At 50.9% G+C, this 11,653-nt stretch overlaps 1 protein-coding gene across 1 annotated transcript; it reads right to left on the bottom strand.

Annotated features, from left to right (window-relative positions):
* Positions 1-245: 245 nt before the first annotated feature.
* Positions 246-11,304, bottom strand: PSV08DRAFT_409588 (c2h2 finger domain-containing protein). The gene is made up of 10 exons (XM_066093832.1): positions 8,241-11,304; positions 7,381-8,191; positions 5,219-5,959; positions 4,911-5,168; positions 4,171-4,862; positions 3,344-4,134; positions 2,643-2,772; positions 2,493-2,573; positions 686-2,432; positions 246-633 (listed from the first exon to the last, which is right to left on the bottom strand). The coding sequence occupies exons 1-10, from the start codon at positions 11,257-11,259 to the stop codon at positions 363-365; spliced, it is 8,541 nt and encodes a 2,846-aa protein (XP_065949258.1). The 5' UTR covers positions 11,260-11,304; the 3' UTR covers positions 246-362.
* Positions 11,305-11,653: the final 349 nt, after the last annotated feature.

Below are 11,653 nucleotides of genomic sequence, written 5' to 3'. Positions count from 1 at the left end.
AAGCGTGCGCGACACGGAAAGTGTGATGGAGCAGAGCAAAGCAAAGCAGAAAGAGAACCAGGTAGAAACTTCAGAGTGAGTGGTGAGAGTACAAAAAAGTGTGCATGACCCAATTAAATTTGATCTGCGCGGTGAGGAGAAACGAGGGGTGAGGGAGGATGCAGTGAAAACCACATTCATACTAAACGTGTACGTCAGTTGAGATTCAACTCCAACTGGTCACATTCACCTGGTCATTTCAAAAACAGGTGGCTAATTTTTTTAATTCCTGCCAAACGCCCGCCCTGCGAATCGTGCCAGAAGTATCTCATGTTATACAGTAACTAAGTCTCTATCAAAGTTCTTACATTTTTTTGTATCCCCTACTCCACTCTAAGTACCCTGGGACCCTTCCTCTTAGTAGAGCGCTTCTTCTTGTGGCCCTTGTCAAAGGAAACTGCGCTTTGGTGGTCACGACCAAAGTTGTCAAGGTCCTTGACCTTGTAAATCCTGATGATCCAGTTCTCACTAGTAAAGGCCTCCTCAATGGTGCTAAGCTCCGGACCTTGGGCAGGCAGACGCGAATTACGGACACGGTCCTGTGCTTGACCTGCAGGGAATAGCGCATTGTAGTTGTAGTAAGACATCTTGTACCTGGGGAAGCGGTCAGTATGTGAGATTCAAAATGATGGGCCAGGCAACTTACATCAAGCTGTTCTTCATGGCTGGCGTAGCTTGCTCGTCAACACGGTATTCACCTCGCGATGTGAAAAAGCTGCGCTCCTTGACCTCTTCAGGCCAGATACCCTCGGCAATCCTGACCATCCACAAGAACTTGTTAATGTCATCTCCGGAGTAGCCAAGAAGACCACCAAAGACCACCAAAACATAGTCGACTTCATGCTGGCGCATAATCGGGTAGCTGACCTCCTCACTGGAGCTCATAGCTTTACCAACGGTAGCAATGTGCGTGTTGTTCCACGTGTTGTTGTCCACGAGCGTGGGGCGGTCAGCCATGCCACCAATCTGGTAGCCATAATCCCACCACGCCATGACCTTTGCATCTTGAGGAGTGTTTTGCCTAAGCCAGTAGTACGCCTCACGATAATCATCAATGATGTGTTGATGACCATCAGGAGTACGGGATGCGAGCACGACTGAGGGCGACGAGTACGCATTTGAGGTGACCCATGTGCAGTGAAGAACAAACAGCACAAGGTAGATGGTGGAGGAACCGATGACAGTGAGTTTGGAGGCATAAGAGTAAATACCAACCAAGGGGCTGCGGGTGGATCGAAGGCCGCTTGGGAGCACTGCTGCCGCTGCAACTGAAGCCGCATCGGCGCTCTCCTTCTCGGTCTTGGGCTTGGGTGTCTTGGCGTCCAGGAAGGTGTCAAGGATCTGGGAAAAGGCAATGGCAGATGCAACACAAACAATGGGAGTTAGAGTAAGCATGAGACGGACCATGACACCAGCGAAGTAACTGGCAAGGACAGCGTAGATGACGATGAAGACTTGCTCGTCAGTCAAAGTGCGGAAGCAAAGGTAGACACCAGCAGGGAAGAGCCAGATCATCATGTTGAGATCGAAGAAGAACGCGGGCCAAGCGGTAGGCTGGTGTTCGGAGACAGACGCGATAATGGGAATGTGGATCTTGGCGTATCCAGTATCCCAGAGCGAGTAGAAACGGCCAGTCCAGGGCGCGATGACACCAGAGACGGTCAAAAGCACCAGACCTCCGACGCCAATGACGAAGACACCCAGAACCAGTGCGCGAAGAAGCGTCTGAAACTGCTTGCCTGGAAGCTGGGCGCGAACCCAGTCGACAAATGCGACAAGCTGGAGGAGACCAAAGACACCAAGAGCCGACATGTGCTCGCTACTGCGGATGGGCAGGAAACCGACAAAGGGAATCTGCATACTCGCAAGCGTGCCCAGGGCGTACCACGAAGTATAGCTGACGTACAGTCTCGGGCTGTATCGTCCCATGCAGATGAGAACGAAAGCGTGCAGAGGCAACAAGTTTGTGATGAAGACGTATCCACCCCACGCCGAGACCATATATCCGTAGAACAGGGCAGTCAGGGCACCCCAGAATATGGAGCCGATCTTGACAGCCTTGATCCAGAGGAAGAAGGTGAAGACGAGCAGGAAGATGGCAATGGCCTCGTTGTCGTAACTTCCGGCCACGGATCGCGAAATGTAACCGGGTGAGATACCCATGAAGGCGGCCGCAAGCAGACCAGCCGAGGGCGAGGGGACCATTTCCGAAGTCAGGAGATATGTGGCAAGCGCAGTGAGGCCGGAGAAGGCGGGGGCCAGGAGGACACAGATGTTACGAATGTCAACGGGGAGGGCAATGGCGCGGAGGAAGTGGTAGATGACGCCGCTGGTGACCATCAATCCGGGGTAGAGAGTGCCGCCAGTAACTCGACCCAGCGGGTGCCATGTTCCTGTGATATTGTGTCAGTCTGGGCTGTCCTGATTTACTAGCAGGGCGGAGAAGAGCGTACGGTCGTCGAACCAGTCCCAGAAGCTGTAGAAGCCATGCTGAACGAGGTACTTTGTTGCCCTGAAATTGAACCAGGGATCGACTGTGTCAATTGGTCAGCCCAAACTCGATGCAATTGCTCGGGTGGAATGCTAATTGCATCACTACTGACATTCGTGAATGATGCTCTCAAAGCGAATCACCGAGAACAGACGGCTGCTCACGGCCGCACCCGCAATCAGGCACAGGATAATCACTCGCAGCAAGCCTCGAGTGTTTCGGCCAGTCGCCTGCTTGAAGAACTGCCCGTCATCTACGGCGGCAGCCATGTTTGCAGGTGAAAGCAGAAAAAAAAAGAGAGGTCAAAGAGTGGTTTTGGTGGTCGCAATGGGCCGCGTCAACGATGAGAGCTATCGTGAATGAGCACACGTTTCCAACTCCGCGCCTCGGCACTTTGTTTCGCCGACACGCATGTCATCGCCCATCCTATCCTGACAGCTCCGCATGCTCCCCCTTGGCCCTTGACTGTAGACCATGAGCTACTTGATCACATCAGAACACCAGTCGATTTGAAAATTTCATGTCTGAATAGAGAGGAAATAAAAAATCATTTAAGAAATCTATTCACTGTTTGTAGGGGGGAATAAAGCGCCGCACATCAATATCCAGGACCCCTGCCCAACACCACTAGTAGAGTTCCATTGAATCCACCATCGTAAACTCCTCTGTAATGTACTTACAATTCCAACATAATACATGGTTACAATCTAGGCATGAAGGTTGAAGTGAGTTGCATGGTCCACCTTGACAGGAGCACTGCTTTACAATTAGCCATCAACAATAGAGTATGGGCATGGTGTGCTATGGACATACACAATACCGGGTCGAAAAAGTGTTCATTCTCCTCTTTTGCTTGCTCCTCGGATCCAGGTCACCAGCATTGTTAGGTGCAGATCGCTTTCTGTTGCCCTCATTACCAGAATATGGGGGTAACGATTGCGATAAGCTTGCACCCGTTGATGTCGGTGTCCAAGGTCCGTGTTCTAGTGGGGGAGGCGGAGGCGGAAGCGGATTATCGCTGTCACCCTCCCCTCCAACAGATGCGAATTCATTATTCTTTCCCCTCTCTTCATCTTCGTCATCATTTCGCATCCTCTCCTCGAGTAACTCTTTCTTGGTTTTGTTCTGCTCGACACATATCCACTCTTCAATGCTCTTTTTGTTGTTGTCTTGTTCCAAGTGCTCTGCTATGTGATCGAACCGTTCGTCCCACGCTGCATTGAGCTTTGTCTTAAGCTCAATAATAGCTTTGCAAAAGCCACACCAAAATGATCCTTGACAATTCTTCCCAATCTTGCTGCGTGTGTTCAGAAGCTCTGCGGCTTCGGGAGAAGAAACGCCATGTGTCTTTGAGTGGATTTCGAATGCTTCCTTTTGAGGTGAATACACTCCACAAATCGCACCGGGAGATAATTCAAAAGCACATCGAAACACCTCAGGCTGGAAGTGTTGGCTATTTTCGTGGCGTTTCCAATCTGATTTCGCACCAAAGCGCTTATGGCACCTCGGATACGTGCAGCCATAAGGCTTCTCATGCCGTTTCATATGTTTCCGCAAATCACAATCCCGATTGACGGCATACCCGCATCCAGGACGCGGACAGACTCTCAGGCCTGTTGTCTGACTTTTCTCAGCCTTACACGGCACCGCCTGAGCAACGTCTGTGCTCTGTGTGATAAATTTGAGGATTTGCAACGCATCATGTCTACTCAAGACTACTGCATCCATGTCAGATTGAGTGTCTGAACCTGTCTGTACGTTTTCAGCCAACTTCTCAACTCGTTTCGCTGAATTACTCGCTTGGTGTAGGATGTTCAAGATATGACCAATCTCTATAGAACTCGAAGGGGAAGACCCAGCAGCGGGTTTTCTCTGTGCCATTCGTTGTTGCTCGGCTTTTGTCTGAGGTGCATTGGAGAACTCGTAACTCATATCAGGCAGAGGAGCCTGCAGAATCGGTTCTTTTGTTGCAGTATCCGTGGACACATCTGCAGGGAGAGGAATTTGTGTTTGCTGAGCTAATGACAACCCTGGTGCTCGGCGTTGGCCACGACGCTGTCCAGAAAAATGCACAGGTCGGGTTGCAAAAGAACTATCTTCTGGAAATTGGGCTATTTGATGTTCATCCTTGGTAGGACTTAGGTTGAGATCCAGTGACGGCCAGCGCTCATGGTCTCGTTTCATTGAAAGGTCAAGGGAAGATGAATTACCCGTCGTTGGACTGAGTGGGAGGGGCTTATCCATGCCAGCCAGCACCAAGTTGGCGTCCAAGTGTGCATCTACAGGCTCTTGACTCATCAAAGAGGGCCGCTTTTCAGGGTTCCACTTCGATCTACCAACGTCAGTTTACCAGATCCAACATCTGAACACAGAACATTACCTTTCAATTACATCTGTCTCATCTTCGTCTTGATGCATTCGTTGAACATGCTGTTTGAAATTATCCAGACGTGGCCATATCTTTTCCTTGTTCTTACAATTTTTGCCTACACACCTGTAAGATCGGTTGTTGAAATCTACTTGGTGAACACTCTTCTTGTGTCGATCCAGATCGTTCAATGTGGTAAATCCTTGGGAAGCCCTTTTGCATTTGGGTGTGTCGCACTTGAATGGCTTTTCATGTTTGAGCTGATGTTTCCTGTTTGGAATTCAGCACTGTCGGCATTTATGGAGCCGAAACCTACTCACTTGTACTCGGAATTACATTTGAATGTCTCATCGCACCCAACCTGGTCACACTTGATCGGTTTGCTTGTTGACTTACGGCTACGCGTGCTGCTAACACGAGATCTTTGATCCGAGGGTACTGTTGACACTCCTGTAGCAATACTAGCCACAGATTCGACATTCATGTTTCCAATTCGGCTGTAGAATTCTAATGGCAAACCTTGGCTCGAGCAGTCAGCCTCGTTACCAAGTACCGATTGGCTGGTTTTGACGGAGAAGTAGCCTTCATCAGCAGGCAAAACACCTTCGTCATGAAGTCCACTGCGAGGATAGCGCGGCGATTCAACATTAGATTGGCGTGATACACCGCGTGCCCGTCTATTTTCAGCGCTTCGGAGATTGAACAAACTCCATGCATCTTCTTGTGTAGTTGGGTTGAATGTAGAGGAACCATAGCTGGGAGTGAGCAAAGATGAGCCACTCTGTAGACTGAGACCGAGACTGTTGTGTGCTGCAGACAGATCTGACTGATGGTAGATCATTCGCTCTGCTAGAATTGTACCGGGAGTAGTTTTTGTGGTTTGTACCGACGTAGCTGGGCTATATGCCTGTTCTCTCATGTCTTGCACACTTCGCGGGCGCTGTGACGGATTCCATGGCTCTGTCTGTTCCGCAGTGCTGATGTGAAGCCGAGGTACTGGACCACTGTAACGATGTTCTATATGGTCGAAACCAGAGTCGAAGGGCTGTTGATAGCTTCTGCTAGAGTAGTATTGGGACATGTCTGCGACCACGAGTCAGCCCGCTGAATGGTTGCCTGAGGTATCAACGTGTTGTCTTTTTGTTGGCCGCTCCTTGAAGCAAGTGGGACAGTGTTGAACCAGAGGATGTGAAATTGAAGAACATGCATACGCAACATAGGAGGCCGCGTCAAACCGGATCCAAAACGTACCTCAATCTAGGTGTTCAGCCTGCTGGAGCGGCCTGGGGCTTGCCTGAAAGTACGCAGTACGCAAAACTTGGTAAAGGAAAAAGGCACAAGTGTGCGCATTAGTAAATGCAGCACGCCACTCGGCCGCCCCTCAATCTTCTGCACTATCCAACAAAGTGGTGCAAAAAGACGTCTTGGTGCTCCAGAGGTCCTTCGTTTCGGACTCCTAAAGCACGGGCCTGCACTGCCTACTGGTATACCGGTAAGGAGCAAGAAGGAATAGGCAGGCTTGCACCGGGACGCCGATTCCCCCTCGTGGCGCCGTGTCAGGAAAGATGCACAGAAATGCCGATTCGACTGGGATTCTAAAATTAATGGGCGACGCTGTAGCTTCGTCCCATGGCTGCGGTCATCGCAATCAACAAGTCATGGCGGTGCGATGATGACGGAGATGGTGACGATATGGGCGGCCTCCCACCGGCTCCTCCAAGGCAACCGTTGCCCTCTTTTGCCCTCTTCTGCCTCCTGCAGCTTCACTTAGCGCGAAGTATATGCAGCACCCAAGCGTCTGTGCGAATTGCAGATGGAGGACTCAATGCCCGTCGGGGGTGGTGGGGGCTGTGTAAACCTGCCCGTGTTGAGAGAGGTCCTCCAACTGCTCAGCCAATCACTTGGTCACATTCGGACTGGGCGACAGCGCGGATGTTGCATGCCGCTCTGATGCGTGGGACCACACGCATGGGATGGGTAGCCTTGATAGATTAATCGCCATATTTGAGCACAGAGGACTCTGCCGCTTCGCTGTGCATACGGCCCGTGGTCGTGGTCGTGGGCACAGCGCCGTGGCGTCCTGCACAAGTGAGAATGGGATACGAGCCCACTTTGTTGCGGCTCTCTTTCCATATTTGCGCTTTGTAGGTCATGCGCTGCAAATACTCAATTGTCACGAGTTACAATGGGAGATGCTCCTATCTAGTGCCGCGAGGACGAACCATGCAAGTCTAGGATCCATTCAAGCTTACCATTGTACTGTTATCCTTCGCAATGTACATGGCAGCTCGTCCAAACAGTAGCTATTCCCACGCGTTTAAGACCAATTCGCTTGATGAACACAAATTTATCCTCCAGCGCACGAGTGGATATCGTAAAAAAATCGTTATCAAAAAACAACACTCCAAGAAAACAACCCTCTAAACTGAAATCAGACCTGTCAAAATACAAACGCCCTTCAAATTCCAACCATGATCTCTACTGCGAATGCGAGTAGTCATAGTTGTGTTGTGTCGTCCGGTATGACATGGCGGTATAAGTGCTGCCCTGCTGGTAATGTATTTCGTTGGCGTTATCGAAACCCATGCCAGGCACCTCGGTCGTTAGCCCCTGAAGGTCTTGCGGGTAGTAAGAAGGAAATGGCGTGGTACTCGTATCAACCGGAGAGTCTGTGTACATAGCCTGTTGCTGCTGGACAGTGCTCACAGGAGTCATGCCGTATTGCTGTACTCCACCCTGCATGTTGCCGTGTTGGTACGGTTGATTAGGAATCTGCAGCACATTGGAATAGCCATTTTGGGGCTTTGGGGGAACCTGAAGTCCGGGATAGGTTTGGTTGGAATAGCCTCCAGCATTGTTGCCGACATAATTCGTGTATTCGTTGATGTGATTCGATGGCGGGACCATTTGTGGAGGTGGGTATGTCTGCATCGTAGCAGGTGCCGCTTGTGGCTTCATATCGTGAGAGTAGAGACTCTGTGGGCCAATTCCAGGCGCATATATCGAACTGGAATTGTATCGTAGAGTGTTATCTATGGGTGAGCGCGCGGAGGCGATGGACAGCTTGCGGCTTTCTGGAAGCTCTACAATAGGACTAATGATGCTGTCGGCGTTGAGCTGCTTTTGATTCACAAGCGGAAGGATAGGCATGCTGATCTGCTCCATATGCTTCGCCAGGTGCACAGTCAACTTTTTCCAGCTATTGCAAATATTGCCACAGAATCGACATGGCTCATCCTTTGGCTGCTTTACAGTATCGCGTCGGCAGCTTTCAACAATGGCCCAAATGTCTTCTACCTAAGCATTAGTAACCGTTGCAATATGGCTTCAGACTTGTCTTACCTTGATCATTGGCTGTTGAGGCCTCTTTGTTGCCAGCTCGACCTGTACGTTGCCGTGGCTCAGCAATCTTGTGCTCGCGGACAAGATGTTGTACAAAATTGTCTTTACGATAGCAGACATGGTTACAGTCAGAAATTTGGCATGTCCAGTTCTCAAGCTGACGATGCCGCTCATTCTCATGGCGAACCCAGTCAGCTTTGCGCTTGAATGACTTTGGTTCCCCACAATTAGGAAAGGTACATGTGAAGGGCTGCACATCTTCATGTACATGCTTAGTCCAATCGGAAGGCTTGTAGAACTTCTTCACCTTAAAACATAGTGGGCATTCAAACTCAGCAGGAAGACGTTTGACTGGAGGAAGAGGCACCCCCGATGGGAATGCAGCAGGGGCGATGTTTCCCTCTACCATGTGCTCACCATCATCATCGGAAGAACCAGGGGCAGTAACCTGGAAACCGATAAAAGGAGCATCGGCATCTTTCGCTCCTGTTCGTGGGGGAAGCAGTTTTGCCTCTCCACCCAAGTCTGTACAAAAGCCGCCTGATGGGCACTTTTTGTTTTGTACGGCATTCAAGTGCTTCACCTTGAACTCCAGCAATCGTTTATATCTCCTCATTTGCTCCTGGGTAATACGTTCAACCATAAAATCATCAAGGCGTGGGTTGAGCTGTCGCGTGTTTGTCCTGAAGCCCTCATACGTTGGGATGATTGGATCAGTGCGAACCGTTAGGTCCATTGTCACTGGATCATGGTCGTCATCATCGTCATCTCCAGCTGGACTTGGCTGTGCAGAGGGCTTCGTAGCCTCTGTGTCTGCAAGAGGAGAGGCAAGCATGGGCATTGGAGGGCCTCCGTGCTGTGTCATTAGCTCTGCAAGACCAGGTGACTTGCCAATATCACTCCTGCTTCTACTACGCTTGATAACGCTCCTAGGCCCTCCCTTATACCATGGGCCCGCTGGGGCCACGGTCAAGCCCGTAGAGCTCAATGGGCCGGATTCTTTGCTGTGACTGCTGAGATTGGTATCTACTCGTGGTGATTTGGGACGACCCCAACTACTCATACGCTTGGGTTTCTCCATGACGGGCTCCTTTGACTTGTCTGAGGATGCGTCAGACTGTTGCACAGGGATGCTGCTCTTGCGTTTCAGTAGACTGCTTGGCGCACGCTTGGGGAGAATGGTTTCGAGGAAGCTGGGCCGGCGTTGGCGTTCTTTACTCCTTTTTGGGTCGGGTTCGATCAATTTTGCGACGCCGGGCGAAGCGCGAAGACTACCAATATCAGATTCGCTAAGACGACGTGATCCCACTGTAGCGGCCAAAGAAGCTTGCTCAATATCCTTTGCTCGTAATCGGAATCGCATCATGGCAGCATTTGAAGTAGGTGGTTGATAGCGGCCAGAGCTTGATGGTTGCGGTGCCACCGAAGGTACATCGGCCCATGGTTTTGCGATTGGACTGGCATTCAAATCGATCTCATGAATAGGCGGGAAATATGAGTTCTCGACGTGACTTGTACCAAAATCGATAACGGCAGGAGGAGACTCGGGCTCTAGAGACTCATCGTCTTCGTAATCGTAGTCGCCGAAGTCGCTTCGCTCGTCAATGTACACTCCCGGCCCGGGTATACCGGTATCGTCGATGTGGCCAAAGTGTGTCACAACGCCGAGACCAAAGCTGCTAGACAAAGCCTGTCGTTGGATGTCGTTGTGACTCTTCGCCCGACGCCTGCCGGTCATTGGCTTGAGTAGGTTGTTTGCGGGTGCCACATCGCCTGCTTCGCTCCCGAACTCGCTCTTGGTAAGCCATTCCTGAACTTCCAGTTTCTTTTCTTCCTTGGATCGCTGTTCGGCAATCTCCTCAATGCTGGGGATCCACGCATCTCCCATCTTTAGGCGATCATCAGGACTGAGACCTGTTTGACCAGATGCTCCTGGTGCCAGCCATGACCCATCGTCGTTACGCTCTGGTCTATTGATCATTGGCTGAATATACGTTCGTTCTTGTGTATCTGACTCATTCTCTGAGACGTCGTTATGTACGTAGGGGGATAAGTGGTTCCCAGAATGGCGACTACTGAAGCTCAGTCTGCCGATAGATCGGCTACGGTCCGAACGCGAAGGCGACCCTTCTCTGCTGCTGCTATAATTTTCAACGCGTACGATGGGACTTGTTAATTGGCGTGTGAGGGGCTGGATGTTGACTGGTGGCACGTTGCCAGGACTGTTTGTCAATGCCGGACTTTGCATTTGTTTCGTAGGCGTCGTGTGTTGCAGATGGCTCGCATGGTTCGGTGGCGTTGATACGTTTCCATTGAACTGCGTTGAAGGAAATGTGGAGCTCTCATCACCCAATGCGGGACTAGAGTTGTTTGTCGCGCTGGGTGATAGTAATTGCTGGCGTGTATCTAGCGAAGTGTAGGAATGAGTCATTGCTGGCTGAGCATTGTACATATTTAGTGAACCAGTGGTCAGGGTTGACATGTCAACGTTTCCTTGAAAAGACGGGAAATTACTGGTCGCACTGTTGTCGGTGAAATTGAGAGCAGACAAGTCATCAAGAATTTGTCCGCTGAAGTTTGGTGTCGGACATGTGCTTAGATCTTGATAGTTGGGGTCACTTGTGTATCCAGCTTCGGAGCTGAATTGTTCTACTGACTGTTCAGGCGAGATGTTTGGGCCATTTGCGTAGTAGGAGCCCGGGGAAAGGTGGTAGTTTTGCGACGGGTTGTAGATGTTTGGCGGTGGGAATGACATGTCTGGGTGTAACAACGAGTCGAGAGAAGAACCAATATTGGGTGTGAGGATGGACTCTTGCCCAGGAGTAGCGGATGAGGCCATGGATGCATCGTATACCATGGATGCAGGTTCCGCAGAGAAGGGAAATGTGCCTTGCGCTTCCGGCATTAGGAAGTTGCTGGTAGTAGGTGCGGGATGAAAGCCGCTAGCCTGCACATCCTGGAGGTGGCGTTGCTGGCGGCGAGCATCGAGGAAAGGCTGTGTCTGAGTATCGACCTGCATCGTTGGTCCGACTGCGCTGGGCGACCAAAAGGCTGACTCAACAGTAGATCAGATCAGATCACAGCAATCCACAAAGGGTGTCGACGAACAGAGTGGTGCGGAGGGCTAACGTGACACTGTATGGCTAGTTCAGGGTGGCATAGTGCTGCCTGATGGGTTACCAATCCAAATTATGCGAAAACCACAATGGCAGAAGAGGAGGGGTAGGTGTCGCAACGCCTTCAGACGTGCAAATGGATTGACTGTAGGGCAGATCGAGACAGAGAAAAATGTCGCGGCGTGACCGATGGCGAAAGATGCCAGGCGGCTGGGACCTTGATACCGGTTGGCGATCTGCCTTGTACAGGAGGGGATTCTGGAGCCGTTGTGGCTGGAGGCTGTGCCGGCAGTTCAA

The sequence above is a fragment of the Bipolaris maydis genome (assembly GCF_028858645.1).
Source record: "Bipolaris maydis strain C4 unplaced genomic scaffold PSV08scaffold_6, whole genome shotgun sequence".
Lineage (NCBI taxonomy): Eukaryota > Fungi > Ascomycota > Dothideomycetes > Pleosporales > Pleosporaceae > Bipolaris > Bipolaris maydis.
The sequence above is the reverse complement of the archived record's forward strand: the minus strand, read 5'-3'. Positions and strand labels throughout refer to the sequence as shown.